The sequence below is a fragment of the Suillus plorans genome, assembly GCF_016647745.1.
Source record: "Suillus plorans strain S12 chromosome Unknown HD556scaffold_26, whole genome shotgun sequence".
NCBI lineage: Eukaryota > Fungi > Basidiomycota > Agaricomycetes > Boletales > Suillaceae > Suillus > Suillus plorans.
Genome location: NW_024537410.1, coordinates 461,997 through 484,412, shown reverse-complemented (window position 1 = coordinate 484,412; position 22,416 = coordinate 461,997). Strand labels below are relative to the sequence as shown.

At 48.3% G+C, this 22,416-nt stretch overlaps 5 protein-coding genes across 5 annotated transcripts; 3 read left to right on the top strand and 2 right to left on the bottom strand.

The window, feature by feature from the left end:
• Nucleotides 1-991: 991 nt before the first annotated feature.
• On the top strand, nt 992-1,886 carry HD556DRAFT_436018 (hydrophobin). Its single transcript, XM_041310588.1, has 3 exons — nt 992-1,482; nt 1,539-1,703; nt 1,756-1,886. Exons 1-3 carry the CDS (start codon nt 1,381-1,383, stop codon nt 1,801-1,803), a joined length of 315 nt encoding a protein of 104 aa, XP_041160622.1. The 5' UTR covers nt 992-1,380; the 3' UTR covers nt 1,804-1,886.
• Nucleotides 1,887-2,575: 689 nt separating this feature from the next.
• HD556DRAFT_1443022 (Zn-dependent exopeptidase) lies at nt 2,576-4,129 on the top strand (the record flags this gene model as incomplete). Its single annotated transcript, XM_041306548.1, has 6 exons — nt 2,576-2,936; nt 2,995-3,161; nt 3,217-3,609; nt 3,660-3,799; nt 3,852-4,002; nt 4,064-4,129. 6 exons carry the CDS (start codon nt 2,576-2,578, stop codon nt 4,127-4,129), a joined length of 1,278 nt encoding a protein of 425 aa, XP_041160621.1.
• Nucleotides 4,130-4,483: 354 nt separating this feature from the next.
• HD556DRAFT_1236773 (amino acid permease/ SLC12A domain-containing protein) lies at nt 4,484-7,291 on the bottom strand (the record flags this gene model as incomplete). The annotated part of the gene is made up of 19 exons (XM_041297851.1): nt 4,484-4,567; nt 4,625-4,719; nt 4,768-4,870; nt 4,928-4,989; nt 5,041-5,114; nt 5,168-5,226; nt 5,285-5,457; nt 5,510-5,630; nt 5,680-5,761; nt 5,809-5,942; nt 5,988-6,070; nt 6,123-6,149; nt 6,195-6,208; nt 6,259-6,329; nt 6,392-6,446; nt 6,685-6,736; nt 6,789-6,853; nt 6,900-7,064; nt 7,140-7,291. The coding sequence occupies 19 exons, from the start codon at nt 7,289-7,291 to the stop codon at nt 4,484-4,486; spliced, it is 1,671 nt and encodes a 556-aa protein (XP_041160620.1).
• A 5,222-nt stretch (nt 7,292-12,513) lies between these two features.
• On the top strand, nt 12,514-12,942 carry HD556DRAFT_435024 (uncharacterized protein). The gene has a single exon (XM_041310586.1). It carries the CDS (start codon nt 12,563-12,565, stop codon nt 12,821-12,823), a length of 261 nt encoding a protein of 86 aa, XP_041160619.1. The 5' UTR covers nt 12,514-12,562; the 3' UTR covers nt 12,824-12,942.
• Nucleotides 12,943-17,523: 4,581 nt separating this feature from the next.
• HD556DRAFT_1270190 (ATP citrate lyase) lies at nt 17,524-21,677 on the bottom strand. The gene is made up of 9 exons (XM_041299164.1): nt 21,598-21,677; nt 21,230-21,546; nt 20,617-21,172; nt 20,352-20,570; nt 20,090-20,305; nt 19,305-20,034; nt 18,256-19,241; nt 18,044-18,195; nt 17,524-17,992 (listed from the first exon to the last, which is right to left on the bottom strand). Exons 1-9 carry the CDS (start codon nt 21,608-21,610, stop codon nt 17,726-17,728), a joined length of 3,456 nt encoding a protein of 1,151 aa, XP_041160618.1. The 5' UTR covers nt 21,611-21,677; the 3' UTR covers nt 17,524-17,725.
• Nucleotides 21,678-22,416: the final 739 nt, after the last annotated feature.

The window sequence follows — 22,416 nt, the reverse complement described above, 5'->3', positions numbered from 1 at the left end:
TACCTGCTTGACAAGGGACCCCAGGCCATTTCCCACCAACTTCCTTCTCGCAGAGATTACAAATCATGACTCTCCAGAGGAGGACGCATGTGGCTGGCTGCCCTATCTGTATATCGTCTTCAACTAGCTAGCTCGGATGTATTTCGGATCCACGAACTGCTTTGTCATTCGCTCCAGTTGACCTTGAACCAAGGCATTTTTAGTCTCTTCGCAGGGTGACAGTTGACTCCAGGGGTTTCGCTTACTTGACAACGTGCCGCTGCTCGTTCTGCTGAATATCGTTTGTAAGTCTAGTTGCGGCTGTGCGAGAAGAACTTACATAACGCAAGTTTGAAGGGAGACCATGATGGACTCTTTGAAACGTCGGCAAGGAATACTCTTGATCCTGTCGTAGAGGGACATCCGCGAGTCTTGGATGCAAAGAGTAAAGCTCTTCGCATCGATCAAACACAGGAGCGACTTGCGTCTTGTTGGGAAGACTTATGTGATGCCTCCAGCAAGACAGGTTCGCGCTTCACTAGAGTGTTACATTTCATCTCTATACGTTGTTGAACGTCCTAGAGAACAAGCAACCATCGTGGTCCTGCCAGTGGCACCGTAGGACTCCATCCGAGCTCTAAATCTATAGTGCGGACGCGACATATCATACATCTTCCTGTTCCCGAGAGTCTCGACCGTCCGTCCTCTCCGTAAACGCTTCTGAGTACTTGATGTTTTGATTTTTCCCTGAATTCCCGAGTGGCTTACAATCTCCGGCTTAATATTGGGTCAAGTGCTGGCGATCGATCATTCGCATATATCCATCATAATATTTCTCAGGTCGAGATCGTTCGAGGGTCAAGACTCAAGACTGTCGCTGATAGGCAGGCGGACACCCGCCTTTCGAACGTTGCGCTACATATGTGCCATAGTCTGCACCTCATGATCTCAGTGAGTTCGCCATTATCGACGCTAAGTCTCGTCCTTCTCAAATTTATAATCCCAGGTAAAAATTGCTAGGCTCGCATGTAGTCCCCACCAACCCTTGTCGAGTCGAGACTTGACAAGGCGGTCCGCCTATCAAAACCTCATAAATTTGCATCAATAACCGTCGTGATAGGTGCCAAAAATCAAGTCACGTGCTCTGATACGCGTTTCGGCGTCTTATAAGTTATAGTGTTTTACGTTCTGCAATTTCAGATTCGACCGCGGCAACAAGAAGTAGGGCAATACTACCCGGGAAATATCCCCGAAAAAAATCCCTGAGGCTGGGCTCCGAATCGTATAAAACATGGGCTTTGAAGACGACTTTTTTCCATTCCCTCACCGCTCTTTGAACAGCCTTGACAGTTGAACTCTTAGCACCTCTCAACCAACTTTCTTAATTCTCTACTTTCAACAATGTTCGCTCGCCTCTTCGCTGTTGCCTCTCTCGTCGCCTTCGCTCTTGCCGATGCCCAGTGCAACACCGGCAACATCCAGTGTTGCAAGAGTGCTACTTCTGTATGTTATGTATCTTTCGTGGCGGGGTACTAAGATAGCTAACGAATGGTTCGCAGGTTGAGAACTACAACTTGATGGCCTCCAATGACCCGAGTCTCATCACGATTCCTGCTGACCTTGTTGGCCTTGTTGGCCTTGACTGCAGCGTTCTCACCATCGTGGGTGGCGGCGCAGGCTGCGAGGCTAACCAGGAACCCATGTGCTGCAGCAACAACAAATACGTACGTGCTTTTCATGACAGCCTATAACTGCTTAATAATGACCGTGCTTTAGGACGGTGTTGTGAATGTTGGCTGCACTCCCATCAACATCAGCCCCTAGATACCAGTATATCCTTGGTGGACAATTGATTAATATAAGGTTGGAAGGTCGTTCATTTGATATCGATATCTCTCGCCCTCTTACTACTACATCATAACACACTCTCTATTTGCTTTTCTTGTGTGCTCATGTCTTTGCTCAACTCGACTGGTATAATCCTTGCTTGATGACTTCCATTGCACTGTATTCGCCTGTCCGTGGACCAAAAGGGGATGTACCTAGCATCTTGGTCACCTTTGTACGTCCTCCGGCTTCAACGCTTCAACGTTGCAACTCCTGAGGCCTGAGTACTGAGTCGCAGACCCCCAGTATAATACAGTAAGATGTGAAATTACTCCGTTACGTAAACCACATGTCATATGACCAGTGAAAATGCGTGTCATATGATTGGTTCTTTCGCTGGATCACACTAACATAATCGATTCGATCACAGCTTATTGCCAGACCTGCATCCATAGCCTACTCGCTATGTCTCTTGACATCGAGTCAGTCGGCCATACCCTATCGTGCCAATACTTATATTATACGTCTAGCTGGCGAAGATGATCGAGGATCCTCGGAGTCGCAACGAATTCGTAGTATTCGGATTTCAGATAAAAACAGTCCCATCAAGGGACACATCGCAGGAAGGACACTGGTCTGTGCTTGGCGCGATCCTGACCGTGGGTGTGAATAACTACGGCTGTGGCGGGCCGGGTGCTTTCTTGAAGGTTGAGAATTCTCATAGCTAGTTGCTCTCTTATCTTCACCGACACCACCTTACAGGTAGACGATGAGGACATTCACCGCGCTGTATGCGCTCATTTCTGTTCTCTCTGTATCTGCTGCAGTCTTCGATCAGCAGCCGCCTCAGGATGTACTCGGCAAAACCACCGTCGATACCCTAACTGACCGCGACGCTATCATAGAGTCGCTTCTTGCTACCCACGCGGATGATCCTGTACAAGTTATGCGTATTCTAGATCCCGAGAACGCGTCAGAACTAGATGCTCCACGGTTGTTGCAAGTATTTGGGGCCGAGGCAGTATGGATGACCGAAGGTGACAAACTACGTCTTCGACAGCAGGGCCTCGGGTTCATCGATCTCACCGATCATCAGGATTTGCACGCATGTCACGGGTCTGCTCAATCATGTACGTACTTCTCGTACCTCCATTTTCTATTCTCATTAAGCTGAGAGTCGAATGATAGCATGGCCTGAATTACATTATCAAGAGAAGGTGACGTCGGTCACCGAGCTTCTGAGCAAGGACGAGATGAAGAAAAATTTGGAGAAATTTACTTCGTTCCACAACCGGTATTATCGCTCGGAGTTTGGTGTCAAGAGTTCACGCTGGTTGTATAATCAGATTCTGGACGTCAGTGTCTTCACATTAAACTTGTCGAACTCATGTATCCAATCCGCTTGTACAGATTATCTCTGCTGCCCCTCCTGGTGTCCGTCTCTCAGTCGAGACGTTCACTCACATATTCCCCCAGCCCAGCATCATCGCTCGCTTTGAACCGTTCTTTGGACGCGCTTCTCCCAATCCGACGATAGCCCTTCCTCGCATCATCGTTGGCGCTCATCAAGACTCTGCAAATTACCGCTTTCCCTTACTCCCTGCACCTGGAGCAGACGATGATGGCTCAGGAACGGTCACAATCCTCGAGGCGTTCAGAGCTCTTGTCCAATCTGGATTCGCTCCAGAACGCCCAGTCGAGTTCCACTGGTATGCTGCGGAAGAAGGTGGCTTATTAGGAAGCCAGGAGGTCGTGTCGGAGTACAAGCAATTGAAGAAGGAAGTAGGCGCCATGATTCAGTTTGTGAGCATAAAAGTCCATCCATTCTGAACTGAGAATTAACTGGGTACTAGGACATGACTGCATATGTACCAAAGGGAGAAATTCCTGTTGTGACCTTTATCTCGACGGACGTTGATTCGAATCTGACCAACTGGGCAATTGGGATTGCAGAAGAGTACAGTACGTCTGCTGTGGGCAGTGCAAAACTCTTGTAAGTGCGGTACCACAGTTCTTGCAGCATTCTTAGCTGAACCTGTTGTAAGCCCTGGTGCGGGCTCAGACCACATGTCATGGTACCGAGCGGGGTACCCTGCCATATTTGCAGCAGAGGGCGATCCATTCAAAACATTCAACCCGTACATCCACACTGCAGGAGACAAGATAGACCTTGCCGACGGAGAGTTTTCATTTGAGGTGCGATATTTTTCATTGATGTACATTACGTCGTGAATCATTGACCATGGAATACAAACAGCATGCTCTTGAATTCGCAAAGGTTGCTGTTGGGTTCGTCGTTGAGCTCGGTGGATGGGTTGAATAACTTCGTGGGGATGGAGTCATTGCTACCAGCCCGGGACCAATGCTATCCTCGTACCTACAAAAACTCCTGTGTTCAATCTCCTCACATTGCGGCGGCACAGTTCTCAGCGAATAGATTTGCATGTAGACTAACTGTTTATGCAATTGTACTACTTGATGATATAGCGCTTCAGCACTGGCGCGTATAATGTTTGGAGCAACGCTTAGCCTGACTTCAGCTCTGGGAATACCGTAGTTTACATACTAGGTCTATCAATGTAGCAGTGGAGAAGTTCGAACATTCGAGTCAAACTATGTCATTAGATTACATGCTATTTCCTACATAGCTCACATGTTCAGCAGACAGTCACTTCGGTCAAAAAAGCACCGCAGCAACGTGTTGCCAGAAACCTTTCGGAGGGATCTCAGGTCGTTCAGTTTCTTCACAGCTAGGAATACCCTGATTGATTACGAAGTGAGTCTGAGTCCCAGGTAAGCTAACGTGTCGAATGCGCACCGTAATGAAGTCCATCTCATCTGTTTTCCAAACCACCGTGCCTCGTGTAACTTTCCAGAAGAGAAACAATCCAAAGAATAGTGGAATATTTATATCTGCGATAACTGGTCAGACGTCATCCTGGTAGAGAAGGACCGGCCTACATGATGTCAAGAAGGAAGAGGCTTCAAAATCCCAAAACACGGTAAATCCATTTATCAGGATAAATAATATACACCAGACCATGCCCCAGATGGAGAGCCACGGCTACAGATTGAAATCGGATCAGTGATTATTTTATGCGTTTTGGTGACCCTGACTGACTTGTAGGGGATTATAGTAATGGAGTTTCTGTCGCTCAATGCCTTGGTATTGCAGTCCGCGATCTGTATGATTCATCAGTTCATCAATGATCCATAGATACGCCGGGTACTCACAGAAGAAAATATAAGTTAAATTAATTGAAAGCCAGCCGAAGAAACCACCCATTACACTAAGATGTTGGAACCAGCTAAGATACGACATGAGCCACATTGCGAACACAGGGCGATTGATGAAATTCACGTGAACACGGTTTCTGCACCCGATGATATACTCATCAGAGACAAAAAAGCGAAGACACTCTGTTGACCCCACATCAGTTTCCGTGGTACTTGGGACTAAATTAGTGTTCATTCATACCGAACAGAGCACTGCAACAATTGGTACGCCCTTCCTCGTACAGATAGTGAGGAACCGGGGTGCTTGTTTACGAAGTGCTAAACCATAGAGGATGCGCGAAGAACAAAAAAGGAACGAGTTGCCTGCGGAGAATGCGCTAGTTATGAAACCTGCATTTACTACAGCGGGTAACACTACATGGCAGGGGAAAATGAGATATGATTTTATGGAAAACCAAGTACACACCTCTTATTCCTGAAATCTGCATCGCAATCACAAATGGCGACTTGGCAAAGATACCAGTTCCCTCCAACAGTTGCGGATTATTTGAAGGTACAATGAGTCCTGCAATGAAAACGCCGAGAATCTACTGAGCTGTAAGAAGCTATTCATCGTAAGATATCATTATGCTCAACGTAGAAAATGAGGATTCGGTAGAAAACTCTGCGAATAGCTTTGGCAATATTCCTCCGCGGGTTCTCCGTCTCAGATGCCGCACTATCGGATTGTTAGTGAATATATGCCCAGAATGAGATATCACGTACACAGCCACTATCTCCATTCCCTGGTAAGCAAATGCGGCTTGAGTGATCGCACTCAATATTCCGAGGAAATTATTAAGTGCAGGATACCGAGGTTCGAGTCCAGGCCCGGCAAAGACACCCGGATTACTCCAGTACTTTGGATAATTAGCTCACTAGTCCACTCATAAAATAACACGTACTTGAAAACCAAGTCGCTGGTGATTCGGTGCTCCGCCAAGGTCAATGACGAGGCCAACGATGATTAGACCAATGATCATTATCACTGATAAACACGGTGAGTTTGCTTTACAAATACCGGCAGAAGGCTAGCTTACGCTTCAAAATGGAAAGAGCAAATTCGGCTATTCATCTTTTAGTATGTAAATTGAAAAGGATGATGGACCTACTTTCTCCGAAGTATCTGAAATTTAGGAATGAATATACGTGGCGCGACCGGCTTCAACGACTCACATTACACCAAATACATTTGTGGCGCATATAACGATACAAATCACTACAGTATAAACTGCAGCGTGATGTGACTAGACAGAATTCCAACCTTTAGGACACAACAGGAACGTCAAATGTAGTTCAGGAAACTCACATCCCACATAGATATCAGTATTTGAGCTCCGGATATTTCCACAGGGACGTAGAACCTGAAAATGGCGATGTGAATCACTGAATAGCTGTGATAAAATGTATACGCCTACGCATTAGTCTTGTGAAAGGGCGATCATGATATATAGGCACAGTTTCGATGGACACAGAATGAAACCTTACAAGAAAATAATTCTAACAAGTGACACTTGATTAGGTATGTTAAAACATAGTGAGAAGATAAAATATGCACCCAACCAACCTACAGAGTATGAAAGGTCAGTCGAAGGTAAGTACTTAAGTAGCTCACTCACTGCAAATCCTAATGCGGGATCTACCCAACGGGAGGCTGAGTGATGGCAAGTTGATATCGTTTCAGCCTCAAAAGGAAAAGTACAAACCGAAGTGAGGAAATGATCCTGATATCGGCGCTAGGGAGGTCATCTCCCCAAGTGAACATAATGACCTGGCCGGATCAAATAGGCGGAAACCCGCACAAATCGTAGACTTACGAATACGCTACAGAGCCAACCAGGGCAAATGCAATCAGGGCACCGAGTGGTCCAGCTGTGTGAATGGCTCCCCCTGTGCCTAGAAACAGTCCCGTACCCAAAGTACCAGCGATCTTAGGAAAATGGTCAAAGAGATTCAAAGGCAAGACATTCGGCGACTTGCAGCTATCCTATGATGAGAGAGACGGATGAACGCCAAAAAAATAAGTAGGAAAACTGACAGATCTGTCGCAGACTTACATCTGTATGTGCCGTTGCTTGAGCCTCCGTTTCACAAGATCCATGGAAGCAACATCCAGTGGAAGATGCCTACTTGAATTGACTTGAAGTACTTCCACGTGAGTGACATTCTTTGATTGCCTGCGCTCTTGGAGCCCATATCCTTCCTCCATTGCAACACTGAGATTAGGCCAGAGGGTTGGGGGAGGTAGTAGTCGGCAGGATGTCAAAAGACGCCAACGCGTAGTTGCACTGGCCCGGGATTTAAGAGAGGCGCTTGACTACAGCAAATATCTATCGAGCTCCGCATCAGAGGCCGTATCTCACGCCTGATGGAGCATTCGTTGATAGCTTGGCTCCGGAAAGTAATATCCGACTGGGCGATACATAGATTCTCGTTCCAGGACCGGTTAGAACTCGGCGCAAAGCTTATCGTCCCGTAAATTGAACTGCAGTTGGGCATTCTTGGACGCGTGCTGTGCCTTTGGTAATCCCTCGGACACCGATTTTAACCAGTATTCTCTGAGCAGGCAGGCTGTGGGCCATACGTACTACGGAGTGGGTGGAAAACGGCGGAGAGTCTGCAATGCAACTGCGTGGCTGTGTGTGTGAAAGTAGTTAGTAGGAATTCTCAGAGCCCATTTGGCACAGTCACGGCCCACTGCGTAATATTAATTACTTACGCCTCGTTCTCTGCGACTGAGGCAGCAGCGTACTCTGGAGTAGTCAGTGGCCAAATGCTCATAGTAAGGAACGTCTTTTTCAAGCATACTTCTGCCTTATGGTTTTATCACAGGTGATACGTACAGGTGTGCGCACGCTATGGTGAGAAGAAAGAAACCCATTTCCAGATGGCCAGCAAAAAATGACATATGAGAGCGGCGGGTTAGGCTGGAGAGGTGTACCTATGACTGCGTTATCACGAGCAAGGATGGTGAAACCTACCCCAACGTAACTCGGTGGCTAAGCGCTAATCTCCGGTGCTACTAGTGTGGCTGTTGACAATGACACCGCTCCTGCACACTGGGTCCCTATTCCAACGCGAACCACCGGAATCACTGTACCGTATGTGAGAGGGGTGGGACAGCTCTCCAAGGCCAGCCGATGATAGAAAACCGCTCGGTGATGTCGTTTGAACCGATTATGGAAAGACCTGTGTTCAATCAAACCATCAAAGGTATTAGTTGCTGGAAGTGACAAACGTCTTTCCGAATCCTTCTTGTGTGCGTGGCCCTATCAATCTCCTGACGCTAGTCTAATGTATATATATGGCTGATGGAGCTTATAATGTGAGGTTCAATCCCAGGACAGATGAAATCGCACGTCCTCACTGAGTCACGTGCCGACCTTCGACTGCGAAATGGTTTGTACATCCGCACAACCGATAGCTTTTGGAATTTTCAATTGATATTGCCATGACATCACCATGAATAAGACATGCTATGCTCTCAGCCAAGTAGCTTTGACAGGCGTTTCATATCGATGGTAGATCAGGCCTCAGGGGCAGATCTCGGAAGAAGAATGGAACTACAGGAAGCGTCATTCATGCATCTTCACAGGAGGGCTAAACTTGCGCCCATATCAAGATATGGACTAGTTTCAGACGTTTTGGGGCTCAGGCGATGTTGGTATCAATATCAGCTTCTTCTGGTACGTACTTCCGTTCACGCCCCTTGGTTAGATGTCCAAGGGGGATGCAAGAAAGCTGTGAATTGTTGATGGGGCACCAGACATCCAGGCACTCATATTCGTTGACCGGTTTCTTCTTCGGTGTGCTAATGTCAAGGCACAAGCCCCAAAAGGTGTTCAAGCACTCGCGGTTCATGGTATATGTACTGCTGGACACCATCGGGTTGCTTCAACGAGGGAAGTTGCTTTGAAGTTGCTAGACGCGAAGCATAGCGTTCTCCCAGGATGGTCATGGAAATAAAAGGCCTATTCAGTCTTTGGACCCGATTGTCACGCAAATAGGATCCACCTTGGGCAATGTCAATGGCTCTCATAATCCAGATCCGACCAGCTGAACATTTCCAGATGTAGACCGTGATACCGGTGAACTAACCTCTACCTCTCGATCAGGAACTGTCATCCCTGTGCAGTACGCCCTATCCCCATCGGACCGGTTATCCACCATGGTCACCCCCTGTTGATGATGTCGAGCTTGGAAGATGCCGAAGCACTGTGACTCCATGTTGAGTATTCGCGTGGTCATTTTCGTGCGCATCTTGGGGGGCTCTATCTTGCGGCGTCATCTGCTAACCAGCAGTCTACTTTCTATGTTCAGCGCGTTTTCAGCCAATTGAGAGACCGTGTGGGAGTGGATGCGTGAGCTCGAGGATGCGACACTGGTATCTGGGTCGGTCTCATGGTGATAAATTGCCCTCGCAGAGCAAACTGTGATATAGGTCGGCACACTCAAAACAGCTGAGGGAGGATGGGTTGCCGTGGAATACGACTCCATTGGTTCACTACCTTTACATATCAGCAAAATCTACTCGTCTTCACCTTCCTGACCTACACTATCCAGCTGGTTGTAAAGGTTATCCAGTCCAAGCAGCTATTCATTGTCTCGCCTGACTTGAAATAAGACGAGGCTATAGCGATGGAACTTTCATGTAGATAACGAAAATATCGTGTACAGCACGAGTGCAAAACTGGAACGCGGAACAATCTATAGAGTTGCATGAGAGAGGGGAAACAACTATCGAGTGAGAGGCACAACTTCAGCAAATGACTTTATGATCAACGAGAATGGGAATGACGATAGCCAACAAACCATCCGCAACAGCTCACTCTCTCATAGGAAACTTTTCCCGCCTTTCCAGTATTAGTCGAATTGTGTTTATTGCCCTTGAGGCCCTTGTGTCCCCGCTGCGGGTTGGCCGCGTTGCGTTGAACTGTGGGCCTGGTTACCACTAGTATGTTGCATAGTTCCGCCTTGGTGGGAGGGATGATGCCGTATCTCTGTAAACCCAGCTCAATGGTTTTCCGAAGAAACATGGTTGATAATAGATATCAAGCGAGTCATTCTCGATAAGGAGCAACCTCGATGGGATGCCTGGAAAATCTCGCGCGAGATCAGCCGAAATTCGAACACCGGGGCTCCCGCAGCATTGGTTGGTACACATTTGCAAGTTGAGTGTCGAATTGCAACGAACAGATTGTGCCAATGATAGGGAGATGATGTGCCCACGGGGGAAGCAGGCGACAAAGTGATGAAGAGAAGGTTAGGTGTGCACGCTGCATTTGCGGGCACCTTTTTCACGCCCGAATACATCCATGAGCGCTAAGATGACTCAGGCTCAGGCTGTCGTTGTCACAGTGCGACTAAGCATTTTCATATTCAACTACAAGCGCTTTAGCCGCGAGATGACACCAGGGCCTGATCATATTTTTGCTCATGTAGTTGCATCCCTGGCTACGCACCCCTTGAAGCGAAGGCTTGAGCAACGCTGGTGTGCATTGCCCATGTACGACACAGGCTGAGTCAGGCTCATCCTGATTCCTAGACCGCCTTCGGATTATGATCGGTTTCAACCCTCCAGCATAGGTTGTACCGTAGTGACACATGCAACAGAAACGATGAACATCCAGCATTTCCGAGTCAGATATTGTATGTGTCAAGGCATTACACGCCATCGAATCAGTGACAGACCATGACTCTATACGCATTCAGTACTCAGTTCGTATGATGCACGTGATCTTCAATGTTCATTTTACAACGGCGGCGCCAAGATCACTTTTCAGTTTGCTCAACATCAAGTCACCAGGTCCTGGAGCTGAACAACATCACTATGCCGAAGTCCACACCACGGAGCGCGTGCGCGACACTCACTACATTTCCTTAGCACCTTCGGTTGGCTCAAATCCGCAATACTTATTAATGAAAACATCATTTGCAGGCCGACTTTCCAATTCAATTTCAAACCGAATAGTTGAGAGAGGAGGGTCGATACTCAGTACTCAGGATCGACTCTGGAAACGGAGGATACTGGTGTGAGCAAGTCTCAGATCTCAGCGCTGTTAATCAATTCACCATCGAGCTCTCACTGGCATCCCACACTTCGCCTCGCTTACGCTTCTGGTTTCTCTGCTACCATCCTCTTATTGTTTCACTCATCGCTTATTCTTTAGACTTCTCATCTCATCAACTCATCTCCTATTACATCCTCCCACCAATCCCACATGATTCCCCCTCTACTTTTCATGGAAGCTTCCACCATTCGATACAAGCGAGTCAATCTCATGATGCTCTCAACCTGCGCCACACGGCAATCACCTTGAGGACTGCCCCCATCACGACTCAGGAATTCAGGAAAGATACAATCAAATCGACTTGCCTTGATGATTTGGATCCAAGTGATCACTGGGGCGCAGTCCTGCGACTCGGTCCCAATTTAAGACTTCACTATCTTCTCCTCATCGCAAGCTTTCCGGGATTTACAACAGCATGTACAGCAGACTACATGTGACATTGCTGTATCTTATTTGTATACACCGTCTTGCCGCTGAGTCAAAGCAGAAGAACCACGAAACTCAATTTTGTCGTGTATACGAATTGTGCGCCCAGAGCTTAATATTTGCGTTTAACAGTCCTACTGAATCATTATAAATGCAATTTAACTCGAGCACGTCCAATCTAGCCTCGCTTATACTTTTTGCATGGCAGGCTTCTCTTTTACTTTCCTCAACTCCCATCTTATCCCATCTTATCGGACCATCTCCATTCATACATTCGCAGCATCAAACCAAGATTCACCTTCTCGTGCAAGGCTTCACCATTCTCGTACAAGCGAGTCGATTCCAGTGTACTCTCAACCTGCACCACACGGCGATTACTTTGAGCACTGGCCCCATCCCAACTCAGGAGTCAGGGCAAGATACAGATCTGATATTCAGCTCTGTACCTTGCCTCGTTTTCTCCTCATTGCGAGTGTTTCGAGTCAAACCTTATCCACGGCTAGAGTGACATGGTTTCAATTTTCTTGTCGGGTCAGGGCTACATCATCCTCTGGGGCCTCGATGCATGTTAGAAGAACAAAATTTCAAGATTTGATCAAAATCAACCTTATGCTCGTATTGACGATACGGCCACCTTATCTACTGACTCCAATGAAGAGAGTCGACCATCGTTCTCGCGTCTCGAGGGTGAACAACATCATGTACGTTGTGTCATAACAATGTCGTCTTCTGGCCCTTGATCCATCTTTCGCCAGTGAGCGGCAGCCTAAAGATCAACCTCGTCACCGTGTCTACCGTAGGGTCATGAGCAAACCCGCGGACAAATTTTTAGCGACGATGTTCAAATGGATGGTCCAAAACCATCTGTCTCTCCTGCTGAATTACTTTCACAGATGCCGAATACACGGTCGAGTTCCTGCCCGTAAGTAGCGTGTCTGTGCTAGTAGTTCATTCCCGGCTGATTTCGCTTATTCAAGCTCCTGATGATCTCATCAGGCCGATTATTGAGGATTTCGTGGCGAAGGGGTACAGTAACACCGAAATCGTTTCCCGCCCACGCAAACACTGATAAAGAAGAGATTTCATTTTCCCTGGCGCGGATTCGACAGAGTGGTGGATACATCACTACGAGTGAGAGTGCGGCTTTTCAATTGCAATGTGCGCTTTTCAATTGCAATGTGCGCTTTTCAATTGCAATGTGCGCTTTTCATTCTAGATTATGGGGTCCCAGGCCTACTCATTGATTTTAGGGGATGCTGGTGTTCCTGGGTTCAAATCGTTCTCAAACGTTTATGAAGGAAGAGAAGTATAACACGGTGAGAACGTTGCAGAAGCTGTTACAACACCGCGCTGTCTTGTAGACTATGATTTCCCTGCAGTCATTTACCATGATTGTGTATCATATTTTCCCACTCGAGAGAGGATCCGGAGAGCTTTACACTCCGGCAGATCTTGAGGCACTCAAAAGTACGTGCATCAAGGGCTAATAGATATAAGAACTTACACATGTAGTATCGAGTGATGAACGACACAGACCAACTACGTCAATGATAATGTTGGTAGTGGTGAACGATATTGGATGTCCATTGAAAATGTTCATTGATGCGCACATTAAAATTTCCGTCTCAACTGCTACAGCCGCTATGCACACAATGCAGGCTTCGACGATGAATATTAATATTAATGAATACTCAAGCTCAGGCGAATGATGCGGGACAAATCAGGGCATTGAAATCGCTGCTCACGTCTCTTTAAGTCAGTCAATATTGAATATTGAGTGTTTAAATTACAAATTCAAAGGCGCCTCCATTGCTCATGCAGGGAAAATTGTTCAGACTCCAGGAACAACTACATTGACCAACTCAGCAACGGACTATGTATTGTGCCATCAGTACAGAACTAATGCGAAAGCAGAAATACGATTCACCGTCCAGATGTACTCATAGACAGGTTGCCGGCCATCGGTAAGCAGTCTTAGTTGCAGACCTTTTGAGCGCCACGCTATTGACAGCAAGGGGTGGTGAGCAACGGGGTTGAATATTAATCCTGGATGCAAAACAAACTACTCATACTCACCTTCGGCGGAGCACAGATATTACTGCAGCAATCACTGTTCTTGTCGCAGGCCTTTAACCAGGGCTTGCAGCCGTTGGAGTTGGTCTGTGCAGCGACAGACAGACATGCTGCTAAGGCAGTAACGACTACGAGGAAGAAGAAATGCATGATTTATGCGAAGTGATACAAGCTTTGTAAAAGGGACTCTGAGCTAGTACTGAGGCAGACGAAGCTTGCTTTAATACACTGCAGATATTATTGTGGGAGGTTCTACCGCTTTGGAATATTGGTTTAACACCGTGGCGCCTGTATGGCAGCACTTCACAGCGGATAGTTTAGGATGAATTTATTGGAATCCCAGAATCAGAACCTGCCTTGTATGTACAGTTGATTCATCCGGCGTCATCTCAAAAGAATGAAAGCCCGAGTATCCAGTCTAGATGGTTAATAATCTCGTTTAGTAGTATGAATAGTATGAACTAGACAAGAATGACTCACATAGTAGATATAGCTTGATACACAGTGAATCGGTTGCAAACCCGTAGCGTACATGTAGTAAACTTAGCTACTCTATTATGTATCACCGACGTTTTAAGGTTTCAGCCAAATCGCTTCTTGGTCCGGAACGAGTCTACCATTTTTCTCCTGATTCTATTGAGAATGAAATTCACGGTATGCCACGCATTAACTTGATGATGTTTCGGAGATATAGTCGGATCTTACATTTGACTGGCACGCCCCATATTCATATCTTGACGCTCGCTGACGAGTCTAACGTATTGTACAGCAATCTATAGAACTGCCCTGACATGTGAGACGCCTGCAAATACAGCATCACATCTGACCCCAGGTCTCTTCGTTACTTCTACCATCGCTTCTCGTTCTCGACAATTCACTGTCTGTGTTATCGAGCTTTCTCAACGAGTCTGTACGGATAGCAGTCATTCAAAACTTTCTTCGACAGTGTCATGGCCGAATCAAGCGCATCAGCACAACGAAGAGATAAGGAACGAAGGGCGTCGTTGAACTCACCGGTAGTTAGCGTGCCTCGTCGGACGAAGGAGAAGGATCCACCACCCTATGGTGCACAATATCGCCAGGACGCACTTTGGGAAGGTATGTGTCTGCATTTTCATACCTACTCACTTACTCAACGAGAAACAGGCGGGAATGAAGCGCTTCCTCCTCAATGGTGGCAGTTTAAGCTGCTAGATGACACAATAGCGTATCAAGATGACACAGCCGTAATGGCTTCATGTAACCGACCTTTACCAGGAGTGCGAATGGGTGAACGAAGAATGTCCCACTAGCAACGAGGAACTAATGGTGAAACATAGATCATCCCGGACAACTCGTGCCGGGATGCGAATGGCACATCTCACCGCTCGGTCGGTCCTACTTCGTCAACCACAATACCAAGACCACATCGTGGAAAAAAACAGCACCTGAGCGTCCACCAGGGAGCTTGGCGCCGGAGTGCATCATCGACAGCCATTACAAACTCATTAATAGCCTTGCCTGGATGGGCACCAGTTGCAATATACTGAGCGCGTCAAGCGATAGTTCAATTCGTCAGTGGACAATAGATGGAGAGCCAGTGGGGAGGCATTGGGCTAGTGATGGAGGAGCGGTATGCTCGATGGCAATGTCTCCAGATGAATCCATGGTCGTGAGCGGAAGCGGAGATGGCAGGCTACGGCTGTGGAACATCAAGAAGGACAGCATGATCGGCAAATCGTGGGAGGGGCATAATGATGCAGTGATGTCCATTGATTGGTCGCTCAACGGCCAAGAGATAGCAAGTGGATCGGAAGATGGCACCATACGACGCTGGAACCCGGATACTGGCCGACAAATAGCACCACCGATAGAGCCCGGCCATGGGGTGGTTTACGCTGTCAGATACTCTCCACAAGGAGACAAATTCATGAGCGGCGGAGAGAACAAGGTGATCTGCGTGTGGTCAAAGGATGGTGAACTGCTCATGGAGATCGAAGGTCATGAGCGCGAGGTGACATCGTTGCGTTGGTCCAAGGACGGCACACATATTTTCTCTGCGTCAGCCGATCACACCATCCGAAAATGGGGGTCGATTGATGGGAAAGAGCTTGTTGTTTTTCAGGCTCATAACTATCACGTCAGCTCCCTCTGTCTTTCCCCGGATGAAAGACATCTTGTTAGCGCATCACATGACTGCTCAGTTCGCATCTGGGACCTCAAGACCAATCAGCCGGTCGGAGACCCGCTCTTGCACGACGACCTAATCTGGGCTGTTGTCATTTCCCCTGATGGAAAGTATATCGTCAGTGCTGGATTGGATGGAAAGATATATGTATGGAGCCTGGATGCAGCGCTCAAACATACAGTCAATAATCACGTGCGTGTGTTTATTTGTTGTCTGTGTCTTTTCTAAGTGGAGTCTGGTCGTTGTTCAGTGTGCGGATGAGAGCAGTGCAAAGGTCAAGGCAAGTCGTCTGCGCTTCCCTTTCGCATTGTATCTCACTTTTTTCCCAGGGACATCCAGTTCGATCGATAGATGCTGTGCGCCGATCAGTTATCAACACTCTGCTCATCCGCTTATTCATGTCGTCAGATCTCCGAGCAGCGGCCCCAGGCCGTCAACAAAGGCTTGGCGAGATATGTCAGTGCAGTTTTTCGTTCCAGGGCTCTCGCAAGTCTAAAAAGTGGCACAGGGCAATGGCTTCTGGGACGCTGATACGAACCCCACGCCTTCTCCTGCGAGCCCATCGTCTTCCCTCCATTGGCGTAACTTGCTCAGTTTACTGCCTTTCAGTACTGGACATGCAAACGCGCCACAATCAATACCGCTCGAGCCCCGACGTTGGAATTTCAACTTATTTGCAAGAGGAAGTTCTATATGCACCGTTGAAGTAGCTGCCGGTCGCAAGAAAAATGTGGGTAGCTTCCATCGTTCCTTGTTGATATCATAGAAATTAATACATTTGCAGAGAATTTATGTTTCCCCTCCCAGCGCAGCAGAATTGGCCCGGGCAGAAGCGGCAGCAGCAGCAGCTGCGCAACATACAAATGGCAACGAGGCTGGTGGTTTGACACAAGCAGGTCAACCTCAGGTTGTGCCGGGGATACAAGAGTATCGAGGACGACCGACAGAAACACAAGGATCGATTGGTGAGACAGGACAAGTTTCTTATGAAATTAGGTGCTGCGGATTGTTTTTTAGTTGTGGTCGTCCTACCTCGCATCAGTCATGAGGTCATCTCTGTTACTTGATAGTTTTTGCTCGTGCGTCTTGTTTTTTTTTGCGGACTAGTTATCACTTTACTTTTTGTGCAGATGTTTGCATAAGAAGCCCTATGCGTAGTACCAGCGCCCCTTCATGCACATGTTCGACCAATGCTCTAGCGCGAGATGATAAGTTTACCAGGGCACGAACGACTCAACTTTTTACTCGCAGGCCAAAGTCGTACCCGCACTACCTCTTAGCTATCATTAGATTGCAGTCTAAAGCTGAAGTTTGACTCGATAACGCTGGTTGTGCGTCGTCCACAGGCGCCTTCAGACTATAACCTGTTTCAACGCACCAACATAGATGATACCATGGCACATGCGAGGGGGATGAGAAAAGTATTAAGCATCTCTTCTTACCCAACTTGCATGTGCCCGAGGTAGCGAACTGTGAGTTATCGTTCACTCACGTCACGCAATAAAGAACCGCAGGTATGTATGGACTATCGCGCAAGTTTCCATGGCGTGACATCATGATGAGACTCATGTAGTTACGAAGGTGTTCATACAGCTTCTTCAGGTTGGGAACAACGTTGAAATGTCATGGGCACGGTCTGTAGTGTCAACTTGTGAAGCTGAAAGAACCAAGCGTGGGACCACGAAACATACTTGAATATCGACGCGGCACATTCTTCACGAGAAATCTATCCATTGCAAACAGTATGAAAATGCGTTCTAGACAATCTCCTAAGCCATGAGTACAGAAACAGTAGAAGAAAAAGGATCCACGATATGCTATGAGGTTCAGTTTGTATTATGCACGTCTAATAGTCTTCAGTTTACAACGGCGGGATGGTCCAGCTTCACATTAATACACGCGCCGCTCACTGCATTTTCCCCAACACCCTCGGCTGATTCAAATCCGCAATGTTGATGAAGATATCATCAGCAGGGTGTCTGTACAACGGCGCACGGAGTCTCTTCTGGTCAAGGTGGTGTCCAATGAAGCCGATGCTGCGGCCGAGGACGAAGAGACCGTTGAGGGTCCCGATCTTGATATATTCATCGGCTTCTTCAGGGGTGAAGGCACCACTGTCGCGCAGGAGGTCGACGAAGCAAACGGCGATACAGCCGTCGACGTTAAGGATAAGCTGTTGGGATGTTAGTCTGGAATTTGGATTTGGTGAGGGACGGGGACGTACGGTATCTTTCTTGCTCGTGGTGACTTTCTCAACGGCAAGTGCGTAATCAAGAAGTGAGTGGCTTGGGAAGTTCTTCCTCACGTATTCCTTGACGAGCTCGACACGGAGATCAGGGTTGTTCACCGATTTGATCTTGTGGCCAATACCAGAGACTGTTATGCGTCACTCAGTCTCGAGCTCACACAACCGCAAAAAAATGACAGGCTACTCACTGAGCTTATTCGCCTTCCTGGAATTATCCACAAACTCCCGAGGCGTCAACCCCGTATCTCTAGCCCCACTGAACATGCTAGCAGCCTCATCCAGTGCTCCACCGAACCGACTACCAATAGTCAACAAGCCACTCGCCAAACTAGAGATCAGGTCCTTGCCCGCACGGGTGGCGACGATGGTATTCATGGCACCACTGACAGCTGGACCGTGATCTGCCGTAAGCATCAGCACCATCTCGATGAACTTGGTCGCCCAAGGGGGAAGACGGCGCTTGAACCAGAGGAGAGAGACGACTCCTCCAAGGCCGATATCTTCTCTGAAGACATCAGAAATACGCATGCCAGCATAAAGCAGCTCCTGCCCACGCTCATCAGAAATAGTACTGATAAACGCAGCCGGCTTCCTGATAAGGCCCAACTCTTGCGCCCATTTGTAATCCATGGGAATAACAGGGGGCTCGACTTCTCTGGCGAGGACGATAGCACCCTGCGCGACGAGCGCATCGTAGGTGTCTTTTAGGGCCTTTGGGAGCTCTTCGAAAGTGGCGGGTACGATGAACCCTGCCTCACGCATAGCCCTGTTCTTAGCATCCGCAGTCTCGCTATCGCTGTTGGCCATACTGCCTGCGTGTCCGAACTGCACCTCCGTAGTGAACATGCTGGCGCAAGTCCCAATGGCCCATGCAACGATGGGTTTCTTGATCTTGCCAGACTTGACGGCTTCGATGACGCGGTATTCTTCGACACCACCGACTTCACCGAGGAGGACGAGCATTTTGCATGCGGGGTCGGCTTCATAGCGGAGGAGGTGGTCGATGAAGGTCGTGCCGGGGTAGCGGTCACCACCGATGGCGATACCTTCGTAGGTACCGTTTGTGACGAGGCTAAGAATGTTGTTGAGCTCATTGGACATTCCTCCGGATTTGGAGACGTAGCCGACGCTGCCAGGGCGGTAGAGCTTGGAGGCGATGATGTTGTCCATCATGCTGTGGGGTAGGAATTATGTCAGAAGGGCGAAACGTTCATGTCAGCACAAAGAGCAAACACACCCTCCAGAATTGCCGATCCTGAAGCAACCAGGCTTGATCCCTCCAACAGTAGCAGGGCCGATAATCAACACGCCCTTCTCATTCGCCTTCCACAAAATCTCCCTGGCCTGGCGTTCTGGCACACCCTCGGCGATCAACGCAATAGCCTTGATGCTCTCATACCCCAAACACTCCATCGTACTGCTATATACACTCCGGCTGGACGCAAAGTTAACGACGACATCGACGTCGGGGTGCTTCTTGACGGCTTCTTCGAGAGAGGTGTATACGGGGAGAAGAGTTTCGCGTGTGCCCCAGTAGAATTTCTGAATGTGGTGTCCTCCAAAGGGATAAATCATAGCCGCTACACTTGGACGCGCGCGTTTACAGCTGTAATCGAAGTCCAACATTCCCTGGATGGCGCGTGGTTGAAGGCCATAGACAAAGCTGCGTGTATCTTCGTCGAATGGCCTGTATGCGGGCCTGGAGCCTTTGGTGCTTTTGAGGGAATCGAAGCGGACGACGACATCATTGGGCTGGGTACGCTCCCCATCTGCGTGGATAGCTCCAACGTCGCTGGCCCCGGGCTCGGGCGATGCGGGCGAGATCTTGGGGGAGCCGGGTGCGGTGGCTGGGATGCTGATGGGTGCTGTTGTGCTCGTTGTGGATTTGAGGCCGAGGGCAAGGGGAACGATTTCGGTGATGTGGGTGTCGGGGCCGAAGACTCGGATGGGGACGCCAAGGGATTCGCCTGTGTGAGTGTTAGTGGCGATGTTAACATCAATGTATGCGTGGGATGGACAAACCGAGTAAACGCATGGCTTTGAGACCTTCTTGCCAGTTGGGACCGCCGCGACGGACGTAAATCTTGGCTTTGTGTGCGATGAGTTGTGCTTTGTAGGATGTGAGTGCGCGGATGATGCCTTTGAAGGTGGCAGCCACGTTGGTGAAGTTTGCAATACCACCACCGATGATGAGGATCTTGCCATCAGGGCGAGGAGGTGGACGCGTGAGCAAGTCGACTATACATAGATTAGCGAGATGCGATTGACGTGGAGAGATACGCACGGATTGTCTTGGCATATTCGAAAGTCTGACCCTCGCTTGGAGCACCAGAGTATTCACCGTAGTTTGCGAGTTCATGTGCGAAACCTGCTGCTGCGATGGCATCACTGTAGACGACGGATGCACCACCACCTGCGACCATTGTCCAAACACGACCGTTGGGGTTGAGGACAGTGAGCTTGAGAGAAGCACCGGTTGAAGCATCGAGTTTTTGAATGTATGCTATGTCACATGAGTACGACACAACGACGATGGACGGAGTACGCACCTTCTTCCTTTGTGAGATCTCTACCAAATGGAGCAGGCCAAACCATGGGTGGGCCACGGTCAGCGTTTATCTTGGAACCAGTGGTATGTCCAGCCGGAGCGGTCTCGTAGACTGTCAAGTCTCTTGCGACAGCCCACTTTGGACCGCAGATGCTCTCGGCTGTCTGATCGAGCTTTGCAGCCATATCGAGGTAGTGAATTGTACCGTCATCGAGGGCGACCAAGGGGTTGATCTCGAGGTAAGCATAGTGAAGATCTACGTAAACAGAGTAGAGTCTGACGAGGAAGTCAGTAAGGACTTCTTTCTTGTGTGCTGGGACATCGCGGAGGAGGATTCTCTGGAGATCAGCGCGACTTGGGAAAGGACCGACGACAGGTATGTCGAGTTTGAGAGCCTTTGCGTCAACATCGCCAACGTCGACACCACCTGCCGTGGTGAAGAGCAGAGTGTCACCATGACGTGCTGAAGTGATGCAGATGTAGTACTCAGAGTCTGATGGATGGGGGAGGAAAGGTTCTACGATGAAAGAGCTAAGCGTGCCTGTGACTGATTCGACCTGTGGGAGAAGTGCTAAATATGGAAGGAGATGCGATTAGATGAGATAAGGACTTACTCTCTGAGGCTTCCCTGCTCTATCTTGAATCCATTTCTTCGCGTCTTGCCAATCTTTGTTGAGAGCTAGCAAGCCTGCTTTGCCTCTACGTTTGATGAGCTGATCTGGTTTTGCGACGAGCTTTGTGGTGGATACCCAAGAAGGAAGGAGGGTATCAGGTGTGATGGAATCAGTTGAAGGATCCCATAAGATCTGCGCTACTCGTGGAGCGGGGAACTTAAGAGTAGAAGATGGTGAAGGGGCGAAGTTTGGGTTTGGTGCAGGTGCACGTTGAAGCCAATAGGCCAATAGAAGTTTTGCGTCGTATTCTCTGATTGCTATAGTGGATGTGAGTACGAGTTAGTAGCGCGATGATAATGAGAACGGACCTTTTGAAGACATTGTAGGGAGAAGGGGGAAACGATGTCTATCATCCTGTATAGACGCTATTTTATACCCCAATATTCACACGATCTAAAATTTACACAGCCACACTCGAACCACTAAGATCGAACCATTCAAATCGTATCACAAACAAATTTCAATCCGAATAGTCAGGCAAGTTCGACATAGTTCGGCGACAACACCCATAATACTCGCCTCAATCATCGGAACAACCTACAGCGCACTCTCTGAGCGACACTCGCTGCAATCTTGCAATCTCAGCGCTTACGTTTTTGGGGTTCGTTTGGGGTTATCTGTATTCACAGCACTCTCATAGAAGCCACACGGCAATCCCCTCGAGGACGGACCTGGACCGACTCAGGAATGGTCAATCTCCATCTCCATCAAGGAATTTATTGACTTTATCAAAACGTGTTTATCGCGAGCATTAACGACATCATCTTCGACTCCCTAACTCGCTTTCGTGATATAGACCCTCAGATCTCATAGACGGCCTACAACTACCACCGTCTCCACTGCACCGCCCCGATTAGTTGATCTTCTTATCTCCAGCGTGTAGTTGACGAGGGTAGGTAGAATTCCCAAGCAAATACTGTCCAGTCGCTTTCTGGCCCCTCATGCACCACGTTCCAGGATGTATATCACCAACAACTACGTCATATCAGTGAGTTCGACATGCCACTCTATAAAGCTCCTCGCAGATTGGCACCATCGCTAGCGTTTCTCCTTGCTAGGTTACGATCACAGGGGTACTCAAGTGGTTAATTGGCGTCATGCGATGCTAATTCATATAGACTCGCATG